At 34.5% G+C, this 11,879-nt stretch overlaps 1 protein-coding gene across 2 annotated transcripts in view; it reads left to right on the forward strand.

Moving 5' to 3' along the window:
• The window catches only part of LOC144964997 (uncharacterized), a 6,692-nt gene extending 1,471 nt beyond the window's left edge, over positions 1 to 5,221 (forward strand). For both annotated transcript variants that reach the window (XM_078899840.1, XM_078899839.1), the window contains exons 2-3: positions 151 to 1,165; positions 2,510 to 5,221. In XM_078899840.1, coding sequence (XP_078755966.1) covers positions 208 to 1,165; positions 2,510 to 4,296 — 2,745 coding nt within the window. In that variant the 5' untranslated portion in view covers positions 151 to 207 and the 3' untranslated portion in view covers positions 4,297 to 5,221. The remainder of the gene's footprint in view (positions 1 to 150; positions 1,166 to 2,509) is intronic.
• Positions 5,222 to 11,879: the final 6,658 nt, after the last annotated feature.

Genomic DNA, 11,879 nt, shown 5'->3' on the forward strand with positions numbered 1-11,879 from the left:
TCAGTCAGGAGAATAAGGTGAGGTGAGGGGAGTGTCTTTGACACATAATTTTAAAAACTTTAATCATTTCCAGACATTTGTGGTTGTTTCATATCAATTTCTTGTGAATTCTATAATATTTCTTACTTTGACATTTTATTTATTTCACAGGCGGGTTCCCGGTTCTACATTTCACGTGACAAGAAGTCACAAGAGAAATTCTCCAACATGGCAGCCAAGTATCAGTATAGTAAACTCGTCATGGAGAAATTTCTCCGCAGATCCTTTTACGATGCTGTGTTAGAATTGTATGAAACGTCTCAAGGGACACGCATCATATCTGTCAGTCTGGAAGGAAACCTAACCCTGGTGGTGAACAAAGACGAGCATTTCTTGATCAAATTGAATGAGGTTGCACAGAGAGCTGATGACAGAGAAGACAACAATCCACGCTACAGCAAAGATGTGCCTGCCTTGAAAGTTGAAGGATTTGATCAGTATATGATGAAGAAAGAAGAAAATAATATAGATCAATTTTCACATATTCCTGTCGCTCCACTCGCCCCAGATCCGAGCACTCATGATATGATGAGTGAAGGACTCAATAATTATAAAATAGTCGGGAAAGAGTACAAGGATGGAGGGGAAAGCTCGAAGCTACTGACCACTTCTCATTATTTAGACAACTCAAAATGTGCCACAAAAACTGCAGAATCAATAGTGGGAAAAATAGGCATTGAAAGTAAAGCTGAATCTGACTCTTACGAAAAGTCGAGTGAAACAGAAAGTGAATCTGAAGAAGAGGGAGATGCAGATATCTCCTCCAGTCACCATAATCATCATATACCTCCTCAAAATCAACCTGAGAGTTCCGCCATGGCTTACGAGGATAAGATCGGTCATACTTTTTCAGCCTCTGGGACGTCAGTCGATGAAATTTGTTTTGTACCCGAGTCTCACTTGATAGATTATAACAAACGAAAGTTTGATTACAAAGACCTAGAGCAATCTCAGTTGTCCGTTTCCATGGAGCAATCGGGTAAAAAATCTCCCCATAAGAAAAGAAAAGTCAACTTGAACGAGGGTGAAGAAGAATTGTCAAAATTGGATGATAGAGAAAAACTACCAGCAACAACTAATGCTGAAGATTCAGGGTCTGGTGGTCCACAACTGTTGCCACATACAGGTATTTAAAGACTTATCTTGTTCTCTTGTGGATACAGTGCAACCCCTGGATAATGACATCGCTTGGGACCAGAAAATTATGTCATTTTCCAGGAGTGTTGTTATCCAGAGGTTTCACTGTAAATCATCGTTTGTGTATAAGAAAAATAAGATCGTTGGTTATTTAATACCATGAATTGCTTCAATCTGATTGATATACTTGCTTTAGCCTTTACTCGGGGACCTATTGGGGTGTAATTGTTCGCTTCCACAACACTCACTTCTTCCTCAATTCGGTCCATACATTATGATTGTTGTGGTGGCTTAAAGTGGTGAGTACTGAGTAGTCTCAACAACGTGATATTTGGTTTGGTGGATGAAATGAGGAAGCAATGTGAGCCCAGACTGTCTCTAATTTCACAGTCCAACCATTCAGAATACAAAGTCACGAATGTAAGTAGGGTGAAATGTGAGTGAGGAATGAGTCTGTGTCAAACCTAATTCACTCCCTTCATTAGTGACATAATAATGATTAAATAATAATAATAATAATAATAATAATAATATTAATAATAATAATTATCATAATAATAATTATTATTATTATTATCTTAATAATAATAATAATTATCATAATAATAATAATAATAATAATAATAATAATAATAATAATTATCATAATAATAATAATTATCATAATAATGATAATAATAATAATAATAATTATCATAATAATAATTATTATTATTATCATAATTATCATAATAATAATAATTATTATTATCATAATAATAATAATTTTCATTATTATCATAATCATAAAAATTATCATCATCATAATAATAATAATAATAATAATAATAATATTGTTATTAATATAATAATATGTGTGCGTCCCTGACATAATCAGTCGCATGGTGAAAATTTTGGTTTTGAGTTTTGTTTTGTTTTCATTTTATGAAAGCCCAATGTCTCCTGAGCATTTTAATCTTTATTTGAAGCAAATCGGGTGATTTTTCTTGAAGTTATGGTCATATGCATTGGCTAGGGTTTGAAACCCTAATTTTGAGAAAATCGCTTCAAAATTGGCAAGAGTTGATATTAAATACTAAGTATAATAATTGACTTCATACAAAAATTAAAATAAAATATTTAGGAGTAGAATTCAATAAAAATATTTCATCAATATGTAGAAAAATGTTTGATTTAATGATTTTTGATGAGAACTCATTTTCCATAAAAATTGACCTCTTGACTAAAATTGTCAATATCTCTGTTCAAAGCTTTTCACCATGCGACTGATTATCTCAGGGACGCCCACATTTTATTATTTTCCATCCCGTTTTTTCCCTCTATACTTGTATAGCCACTGGCCCCATTATTGTAGAGGAGGAGGAAAACTTCAACAGCAGTGTCACCGAGTCCCAGATGGCCCAGCTTGCCATGATGCAGATGAGGGAACAAAACATCAACATGTTTCGTCCTCAGGATTTGGAGGAACTGGCAAGGCAACAACAACAGTGGCAAATGGTTGCTTATCAAAGAAGCATCATGGAGAAATCTTATCTACAGCATCATATGCAACAGTACCAGAGGGACACAGAGAGACTTCGTTGGGAGTATGTCGCACAACAGGCTAGAGATTATCCCCAAACAGGAGAGGAAGTTGAAAAAACGTATAAACAAACTTCGCCTACTCCAAATTCCTCCAACTCGGATACGTCAATTTTAGCCAATGCATCGGTTCTTTTAGATGAGTCAAAGAAAAGTTCTAGCAGGGAAAATAAGATGGACTTATCATCAGTAGGAATGGAAAATATTCCCTCTCAATACATGCGCATGTTTTCTGAAGACTCCAGCATAGGGCAAATCCAAGTGGACAATGAGTATGAAGAAGGGGAGTTGAGACCCGAGGTTCATAATTGTGCTCTTTGTGGCACCAAGTTTTCATCCATGGATTCGCTTTTGCGTCACATGGAGAAGCACAGAGTAGCTTTTGAACGTTCGTGCTCCGTTTGCCAACTAGGAACCTTGACAGGTAATATGTTAATTCTGCATATGGAAGCGTCACACGGTCCTGATCCCAGCTTTCCACTCCCATCATCTGCTCCCTCTACAAACACAATTACATCGTCGTTGGACACGACAACTGTCACATCTTCTGCTGTTGCTGCCACGGATTATCCCCAATATTTCTCCACTGCATCTTCATCAACATCATCTGCAGGATTTCCTGGCCTCCCTGAACAGTCTAGCGGGGTCAAAATATCTCAACAGCAACATCTGTCGCAGTCATTTTCCTCCAGCCAGTCTGCCAGCGGTAAAGACCCTCCTAAGTCAGACACACCGACTGAGTCTGTTAAACCTGAGATGTTACCTTTAGGCTTCAACTACCCGTCATCGACTGCCTCAAGTGTTACTGCTGCTGGTACGGATGCTACGGCTTCTTCCTCGTCCAATACGTCCCAGGACAACTTACTCGGCCTCCCCAGTCAGTTTTATCCCCTCATCGTGTGTCAAGTTTGTGGTGAAAAATTTGCTCTCAGTGAAGCGTTAGATCAACATGTTGAGGCCAACCACAAAGATGCTGCAGTATCTTACAGTTGTAAAGTCTGTACCCTCACTTTCCCCAAACATTTTGAATTATCCAAACACATGACGAAGCATGAAACGTCATCTGCAAATCTCAAGTGCAGCCACTGCCTCAAGTCATTTAAATCGGTCAAACAATTACGGTTACATTACGTTGCAGCTCATGCATGTCGTCATTTTTGTGAATATTGCAGGGCCGGCTTTCCCGATGCCATGGCCCTGCAACTCCACGAACAGCTCCATACGTTAGACCCAGAAAAACTGACTTTTCGCTGTGATATCTGTAACAAAGCCTTCTACACCCAATCCCAGTGCAGCGCACACAAACGAACGCATAAAGAGGAAAAGGCACACATATGTGATTTGTGCGGCAGTGCATTCTTCAAGCGGGGTGACTTGACAAAACACACGAGAACCGTGCATTTACCCAGTCGACTGTTTGCCTGTAAATTTTGTGGTAAGAAAGGTACTCGGATGGACAACATGAGAAGTCATGTCAAATCCCACCATAAAAACATGAGCAGAGATCAAATCATTAATATGATAGAGGTGATAGAATAATAGTCAATGTTCATTTGTTTTTTTTTCATAGGTGCCACTTTTCTACATGTAAGCGTGTTTCAGCCTTTTTGTGTTTCCATTGTCTATCGTCATGTGTCACTTTCACTTATCAGATGAAACTATTTTTCTTTAAAGGACTTTCAGTTGCTTATTTTTTCCACCTTACTTATTATTTTCAATCTATTTTCTGAATTTTCGGCAGATTTTAGTTTTTACAGTTTCATTATTCATTATTTTATTCCATGCATAATGCAGACCTGCCAACCTGTACGATTTTGTGTATTAAATAGATGGATACGATTCCAAAGGATTTAGTACCATTTTTTGGTAATATTTCAATTTTTTTTTCTCAAGCGTGGATGTTGTTGGAAATTATACATTTGATGCAATGATACATGTCATACATCAACTGTCGACTGTGTTTATGAATGATGCATCACATTTAGTACTACAGTTAAAATTAACTAACGTTTTTTCATACTTTCATGAGGTTTTGCATAGAATTATATGCGTAAGCTTATTTTATACTTTGTATTAATAATAAGCTTAAACATAAATGGATTATTTCCCTTTATAATAACTAAAATTACTCCATTTTGATTTTTACAATTTATAATGATCTTTTTTTTTCTTTATTATTTTGTATGAGTATAACTTTTATTTATTACCAAGTGGGCAGCTTTAGGAATGCTATTTGGTTCAAAATGAATTCTCTAGAACCGTTTTTATAGAAGTATTTAGCTTGTCTCTGCATATTACATACTTGTGAATTTCCCATCATTTGACCAAAAGTAATAGTATTTGTAGTATGTTGTAATAGTAGTAGAAGTAGTAGTGATATTAGTAATTGTATGTTGTAATAGTAGTAGAAGTAGTAGTGATATTAGTAATAGTAGTAGTAAATGTAGGAATTGTTGTAATAGAAGGAAGAGAAGAGTAGTGAATGCTAAAAAAAAAATAGAGAGAGAGGAGAGAGTATTCAATCAGAAGTTTAATTTTAATGTGTATTCCTTTGTACAAAAGAGGTAATTTTTTGGTGGGGGAATCAAGTACGGTGAAATTGTTGCATTGTCCATAGCTGCTGTTTGGTCTTATATATAATAATCAAATCAGTGCGATTTTTCAGTCATCTGTAGGACAGTCCAGTTTCATGTGGAATATTCGATTTTGTGAAATTTCGAGATATTTAAAAGAATTTTTTAAAATTTGAAAAGTTGTTGATCATCGGCAGATGTTTAAAAGAATTACACTGTACTATGCATCATATCTCTCTCTCTCTCTCTCTCTCTCTCTCTCTCTCTCTCTCTCTCTCTCTCTCTCTCTCTCTCTCTCTCTCTCTCTCTCTCTCTCTCTCCCTCCCTCTCTCTCTCTCTCTCACTATTCCTCTCTCTCTCTCCATCTCTGTGTTTCTAACAAACACACACACACACACACGGGTCTCGTGAACTTGAATTCGGTTTGTTATTTAATTTTATGCAAATTTCTTTCTAGGAGTTCAAGTTAATGAAGTAAGGAAAATAAATGTACATGACACGTCATTGGTTAACTCCCTTGTATTTGGACTGTTAGATTTTCTTGATCTAGATTTTACTTTTGATTTTTTTTTTCGTTGGTTTGAATGGGATCTTGTGTTTATTCTTTATTATTTTTTTAAAAAAAGTTATTTCTTCATTTTCTGGCCTTATGTCAAATCTGTAAACAACAGGCAAGAGAAGAATGTAGTTCCCGTTGTCTGTTCACCTTTTTCTTTTTTCTTTTTTTTTTGTTTTTTTTTTTTTGGGGGGGGGGGGGGGTGTTGCTTTTTTATGTTTGTTTGTTTATTTTTTTAAAGTGATGTATGTTTAGTTTCTCTTTACCCATTATAACTATTATTTGTTGTGTGTTAGTGTTAGATGTTGTTACAAATTTCTTCCTCTTTTTCAAAATTGACATTTTAAAAGTGGCACCTATTTTATTTTTTTAAAAATTGTTTTGCTATTTTATTGTTGTCATCATTATTATTATTATTATTATTATTATTATTATTTATTATTATTATTATTATGGGTGGGCAGGAGGTCACTTGCTGTGTCTTCTATACCCCTTATATCTGTTTTCTGAATTGCTTTTTGTCTTAGTCTTGGAAAGTGATTACTTGGTTTTGTCCTGATCCTTGCTGGAGTCTTTGGCTGGGGAAGGGGGGAGCAGTCAAATGTATAGCGTTAGTTTTGGGAGCGGATCATTTTTTCCCTTGTTAATCATCTCTCTGTAATATTTTTGTCTTTAACAAATTTTGTAAATATTTGAGTGTATTCCTCTTAGTGAGGACCTGTGCTTGTGTCTGGATGAGACTTTTAGAGATTTCAAACTAAGTACACTGATGCCATGCTCCTGGGATCTACATCTGTTTCCTTTTTGAACCAATTCCCCTTTGTCTCTCTTAATCTTGTGTGCTTAAATTGTAATTCTAGAATTTTTTTGACTATCCCATTTTCTTCCTTTTTACTGGCGCTGAATGACCTACATGTGTTACAAGCGCAGTTAAACCGTTAAAAACAAACATATTATTATCATCATCATCATCATGACAATTGATTTTATTCCCAAACTCCCAACCCTTGAATCCATCTACTCACTCAAGCATTTTTATTCAAGGATAATTTTTTTTGTCTTTTAACTCACAAGAAAATCAAGGGGATATAAAAAGTAGAGAAGTCAAAGTTATATATTGTTTATTTCTTGATGCCATGTCTTTCTTTTCATGTTACTTTGAACTTTTATTGATCGTGTCATAAGTGACTGTGTGGTTTGTGACCATATATATAAACTCGCTAGAGTTGAGCTAGAAAAGTCACAAACAATTTTCATCTCCATTTTAATGCTATAATGACTTAATGACTTTAGTCTGACATGCTGATTTTGTACCAAAGTTTGGAAATAATTTTCTCCTCTTTCATTGCACTGCACACACACACACACATACACACACACACACACACACATATATATATATATATATATATATATATATATATATATATATATATATATATATATATATATATATATTTATTTATTTATTTAATGCTTTGATGCACTATCTAGTGTGTGTGTGTGTGTGTGTGTTTGTTTGTGTGTGTGTGTATGCATATGTGTGTAATTTTCATGAAAGTGTTGACCTAAATATTTCGTTTTAGGACTCTCCTATGTCAATACGTTTGATAATTCCACATAAAGCCAATTTCTGCTTAAAGTCAACACCTCTTGTTGGTCCAAATTGGTAATGAATAAAGTGAACACCTCTTGTTGGTTCAAATTGGTAATGGATAAAGTGAACACCTCTTGTTGGTTCAAATTGGTAGTGAATAAAATGAACACCTCTTGTTGGTTCAAATTGGTAAGTGATAAAGTGAACACCTCTTGTTGGTTCAAATTGGTAAGTGATAAAGTGAACACCTCTTGTTGGTTCAAATTGGTAAGTGATAAAGTGAACATCTCTTGTTGGTTCAAATTGGTAAGTGATAAAGTGAACACCTCTTGTTAGTTCAAATTGGTAAGTGATAAAGTCAACCTTGCTTAAAATCAACCCATTTTTCTAGTCTGGCTGTGTTGACTTTATACAGGATTCCACTGCTTACAATTACTAGATATATAAAAAAAATAGACACTACACAACGTGCCGTGAAAGGAATTGGCACCTGTAATCAAAGCGTGGTATGTTTTCTCTGAAAGATGACCATACCTTTCTATTGCTGTATTCTATCCCCCCCCCCCCCCCCCCCCCCTTTATCTGTTTTCCCTTTTCACGATGCTCTTGTCTTTGTCTTGGCTTGGCATTTCTCATTTTTTCCCCCAGCTAGTCCTGGCAGGGATCCTTAGCTGAGAATGTTATTCTGAAATGACATTATTTTTATCACAAGGCCTTAGGATTCATTTAGGAAACTGAATGAATTTGACCAAACACTAGAGGTGCCTAAATGAGCCAATAAAATGCGTAGAGAGAAAGATAAAGTGAGTAAATGTGAGTCATATTTAAGGGAACAACACAAAACAAACAACGTTTCAGCTCTTGGCCTTCGTCAGGAGACAAACAACAAAAGACAAATGTTTAAGGTTACAAAAAGTGATATTTTGTAACCTTGCATATTTGTGTTTTGTTGTTTGTCTCCTGACGAAGGCCAAGGGCCGAAACGTTGTTTCGTTTGTTTTGTGTTGTTCCCTTATATATGAGTCACATTTACTCACTTTATCTTTCTCTCCATGAATGAAATTGATATTTGGAACAGCTCAGACAGCTCCATCCAGACACGTTAATAGACTTAGTCACTTAATATACCGAGCAGCGGAAGAAGAAAAAAAAAGCAGTCGTGACGCATCACCCTGATTTTCCTGGGGTTTTTAAAAAGTCATTGGACAGCGTCGTGATACAATAAGTCATAAAATTTCAAAATGATCATTTATATTGGTTAACAAGACGTGAGATGAAACAAATAATTCCCTATGATCAAAGGTTTCAGATGACAGGACTGGTCGTAAGTTAGAAGACGTTGTTGACAATGTCGATGAATTGAAATTCTTTCTTCTCATGTGACATGACTAATGAATTTGCACAGCTTCATTAATTTTCGTGATTGTGATGTAATGTGCCGCATAATTTGGAAAATTATCAGTTGGTGATATGTTTGCCTATTAGCATTTCATTTGTTATTTTATTATTATTATTATTATTATTATTATTAATATTATTATCATCATCATCATCATATTATTATTATTATTATTATTATTATTATTATTATTATTACCATCTTTATTATTAATAATTACAAGCTTGGTTTGTCTCAGATCATTCAGATTAAATTAGAATTCACGTTTGACATCCCTCCATACTCATAAGACTGTTTGACATCCCTTTATACTCATAAGACTGTTTCACATCCCTACATACTCATAAGACTGTTTAACATCCCTCCATACTGATAAGACTGATCACCTTCTTAGAAAACTGGGTGGGGATCCTGACCTCCCATAGTGGGCAGGGGGGTACATACTGTGTCTTCTATCCCCTTATATCTGTTTTCCAACTTGCTTTCTGTCTTTGTCTTGGCATGAGATTACTTGGTTTTGTCCTGGCCCTGGCCGGAGTCCTAGATGGGAGGAAAACAGTCAAATGCATAGTTATTGTTTTGGGAGATTATATTTTTTTTCCTTGTAAATCATCTCTCTGTAATGTATTATTGTTATTTTAATGTATAATGTAGGCATTTGAGTGTATTCCTCTTTGTTGGATTTTGTGCTTGTGTCTGGATGAGACTTATAGGTGATCTCAAACTAGGTGCATTGGTGGTAATGCTCTTGGAATCTACATCAGATCCCTATTTGTTCCCAGTTCCCCTATGTCTTAGTTTTTCTTGGGTGCTTTAATTGTAATTCTAGAAATTTTTACTGTCCCATTTTCTTCCTTTTTACTGGCGCTGATATAACCTAAATGTGTTGCAAGCGCCGTAAAACCCTTAAAAACAAAAAACAACTTCTTAGAAACAAATTTTGGTTAGACATTTTCGAAAGATCTTCCATTGTCTCATTTGTAAGTGCATTGCTGATCTGTGATCTTTTAGATTTGCCCTTTTTACTCAAGTCGGTAGTTGGAGAACAATGAAGGGACTTGTACTGTGCTAATGATGAATACATATGTGTACATAAAATGTACCATAAGAATGGCTAAAGTTGATCTGACACACTCCAGTTCCGTTAGAATTTAGAATTATATATTTATGGATGATAATTTTATGAAAGTATTATTATTATTATTATTTATTATTATTATTATTATTATTATTATTATTATTATTATTATTATTATTATTATTATTATTATTATTATTATTATTATTATCATCATCATGATTATTGTTATTAATATTATTAATATGTATTATTATCGTCTTATGTTGGTATTGTTGTTGCTTTGCCGCAAATCAAAGGTTGCAAATAGTCCAAAGGTCATGTTCAAAATTTTAAAATATTATAATGAGTAAATGTCTTTCATGTGTATAGAAATTTTATTGGACGGATTGTGACTATTGTGATCATTATATTGTTATTGTTAACATTTCAGATTTAATTTGCATTTGGGCTGTACTATTTTGCTGCAATCGAGTTTGATTATATATATATATATGACGTTTATGTAACACAGACGACGTGTACATATATGCAGGTCTGACATCTGAACCCAATTATGGGCCTAGCTTAACTCTGATGTAATGGAAAATTGTTTGCGTTATTTATTTTATTTTTTTTGAGATTTCCATTACGAGAATGGGCCCATAAGGAATTGGGCTATCAGACCTGTACGTATGTGCATGTCGAACACGGGCCATCCAATTTAATCTGGTCCTGACATGGCTATAACATGGTTGTTTTAAATTATTGCTCTACTGGTGTTGTTTTAAATTATCAGCATGGTTCTGTCGTTCTTCAAACTATTTTTTACTACTGATCATTTATAGCTTACGTAATAATTTAATTTGCATGCAGCCATTATAATAATATGATGACCTGTTCAATGATATCATTGCGTGCCTAAAAAGATGATTTATAAAATGTTATGATGGGACATGGAATTCAAACTGCTTCTTTTCCTCATTTGATGGTTTATGGAAGATTCAACTGGTGCCATTTTTCATGTGTTTAATAATACTGTATTGATTGTTGAGTAGATTTGTACAGAGACAATAAGATTGGCCAATCTGATTTCTCTCAATTCTTATCAATTGGATGTAATATGACATATACTTTGTTCTTTAAGTCAAGCATCATGTATTTAAATGTGCTCGCAATTATTTTCAATCAAGTCAGTATCTTATGAATTTAATGCTTTTCAACTCTTATCTGGCTGGGTGGGGTTCTTGACCTCCCATAGTGGGCAGGGAGGTCACTTGTTTTTTGTATTCTATCCCCCTAATATCTGTTTTCCATCTTGCTTTCTGTCTTTGCCTTGGAATGAGATTACTTGGTTTTGTCCGGAGTCCCTGGCTGGGAGGGAAACAGTCAAGTATAGTTATAGTTTTGGGAGATTATACGGTATATATTTTCATTGTATTGTAAATCATCTTTTGTTATGTGCTATTATTACATTTTTTTGTTATGAATATATTAATGATTTGTAGGCATTTGAGTTTATTCCTCTCAGTGGGATATATCTCCTGTCCTTGTATCTGGATGACGCTTATGGGTGATCTCAGACTAAGTACAGTGATAGTGTGCTCTTGGAATCTACATCTGTTCCCTATTTGAACCACTCCCCTTTGTCTTACTTTTTCTCGTGTGCTTTTGATTGTAAATCTATAACTTTTTTGGCCATCTCATTCTCTTTCTTTTTACTGGCACTGAAATTACATTAAATGTGTCACAAGTGCTGTGAAACCCTGAAAATCAAAACCAATGAAATAAACTTTATCTCCATGTTTGAGAAGAATCATAATCTTTTTTTTTTTTATTGAATTATTTCTTCTATTTTAGAATACTGAACATCAGAAAACGTCATCTTAATTCATCATATTATTTTTCTAAATCTTTTTGTAACATTTATCATCAATAGA

This window comes from Berghia stephanieae, chromosome 2 (assembly GCF_034508935.2).
Source record: "Berghia stephanieae isolate SIO BIC M18660-M18661 chromosome 2, UCSD_Bste_1.3, whole genome shotgun sequence".
Lineage (NCBI taxonomy): Eukaryota > Metazoa > Mollusca > Gastropoda > Nudibranchia > Aeolidiidae > Berghia > Berghia stephanieae.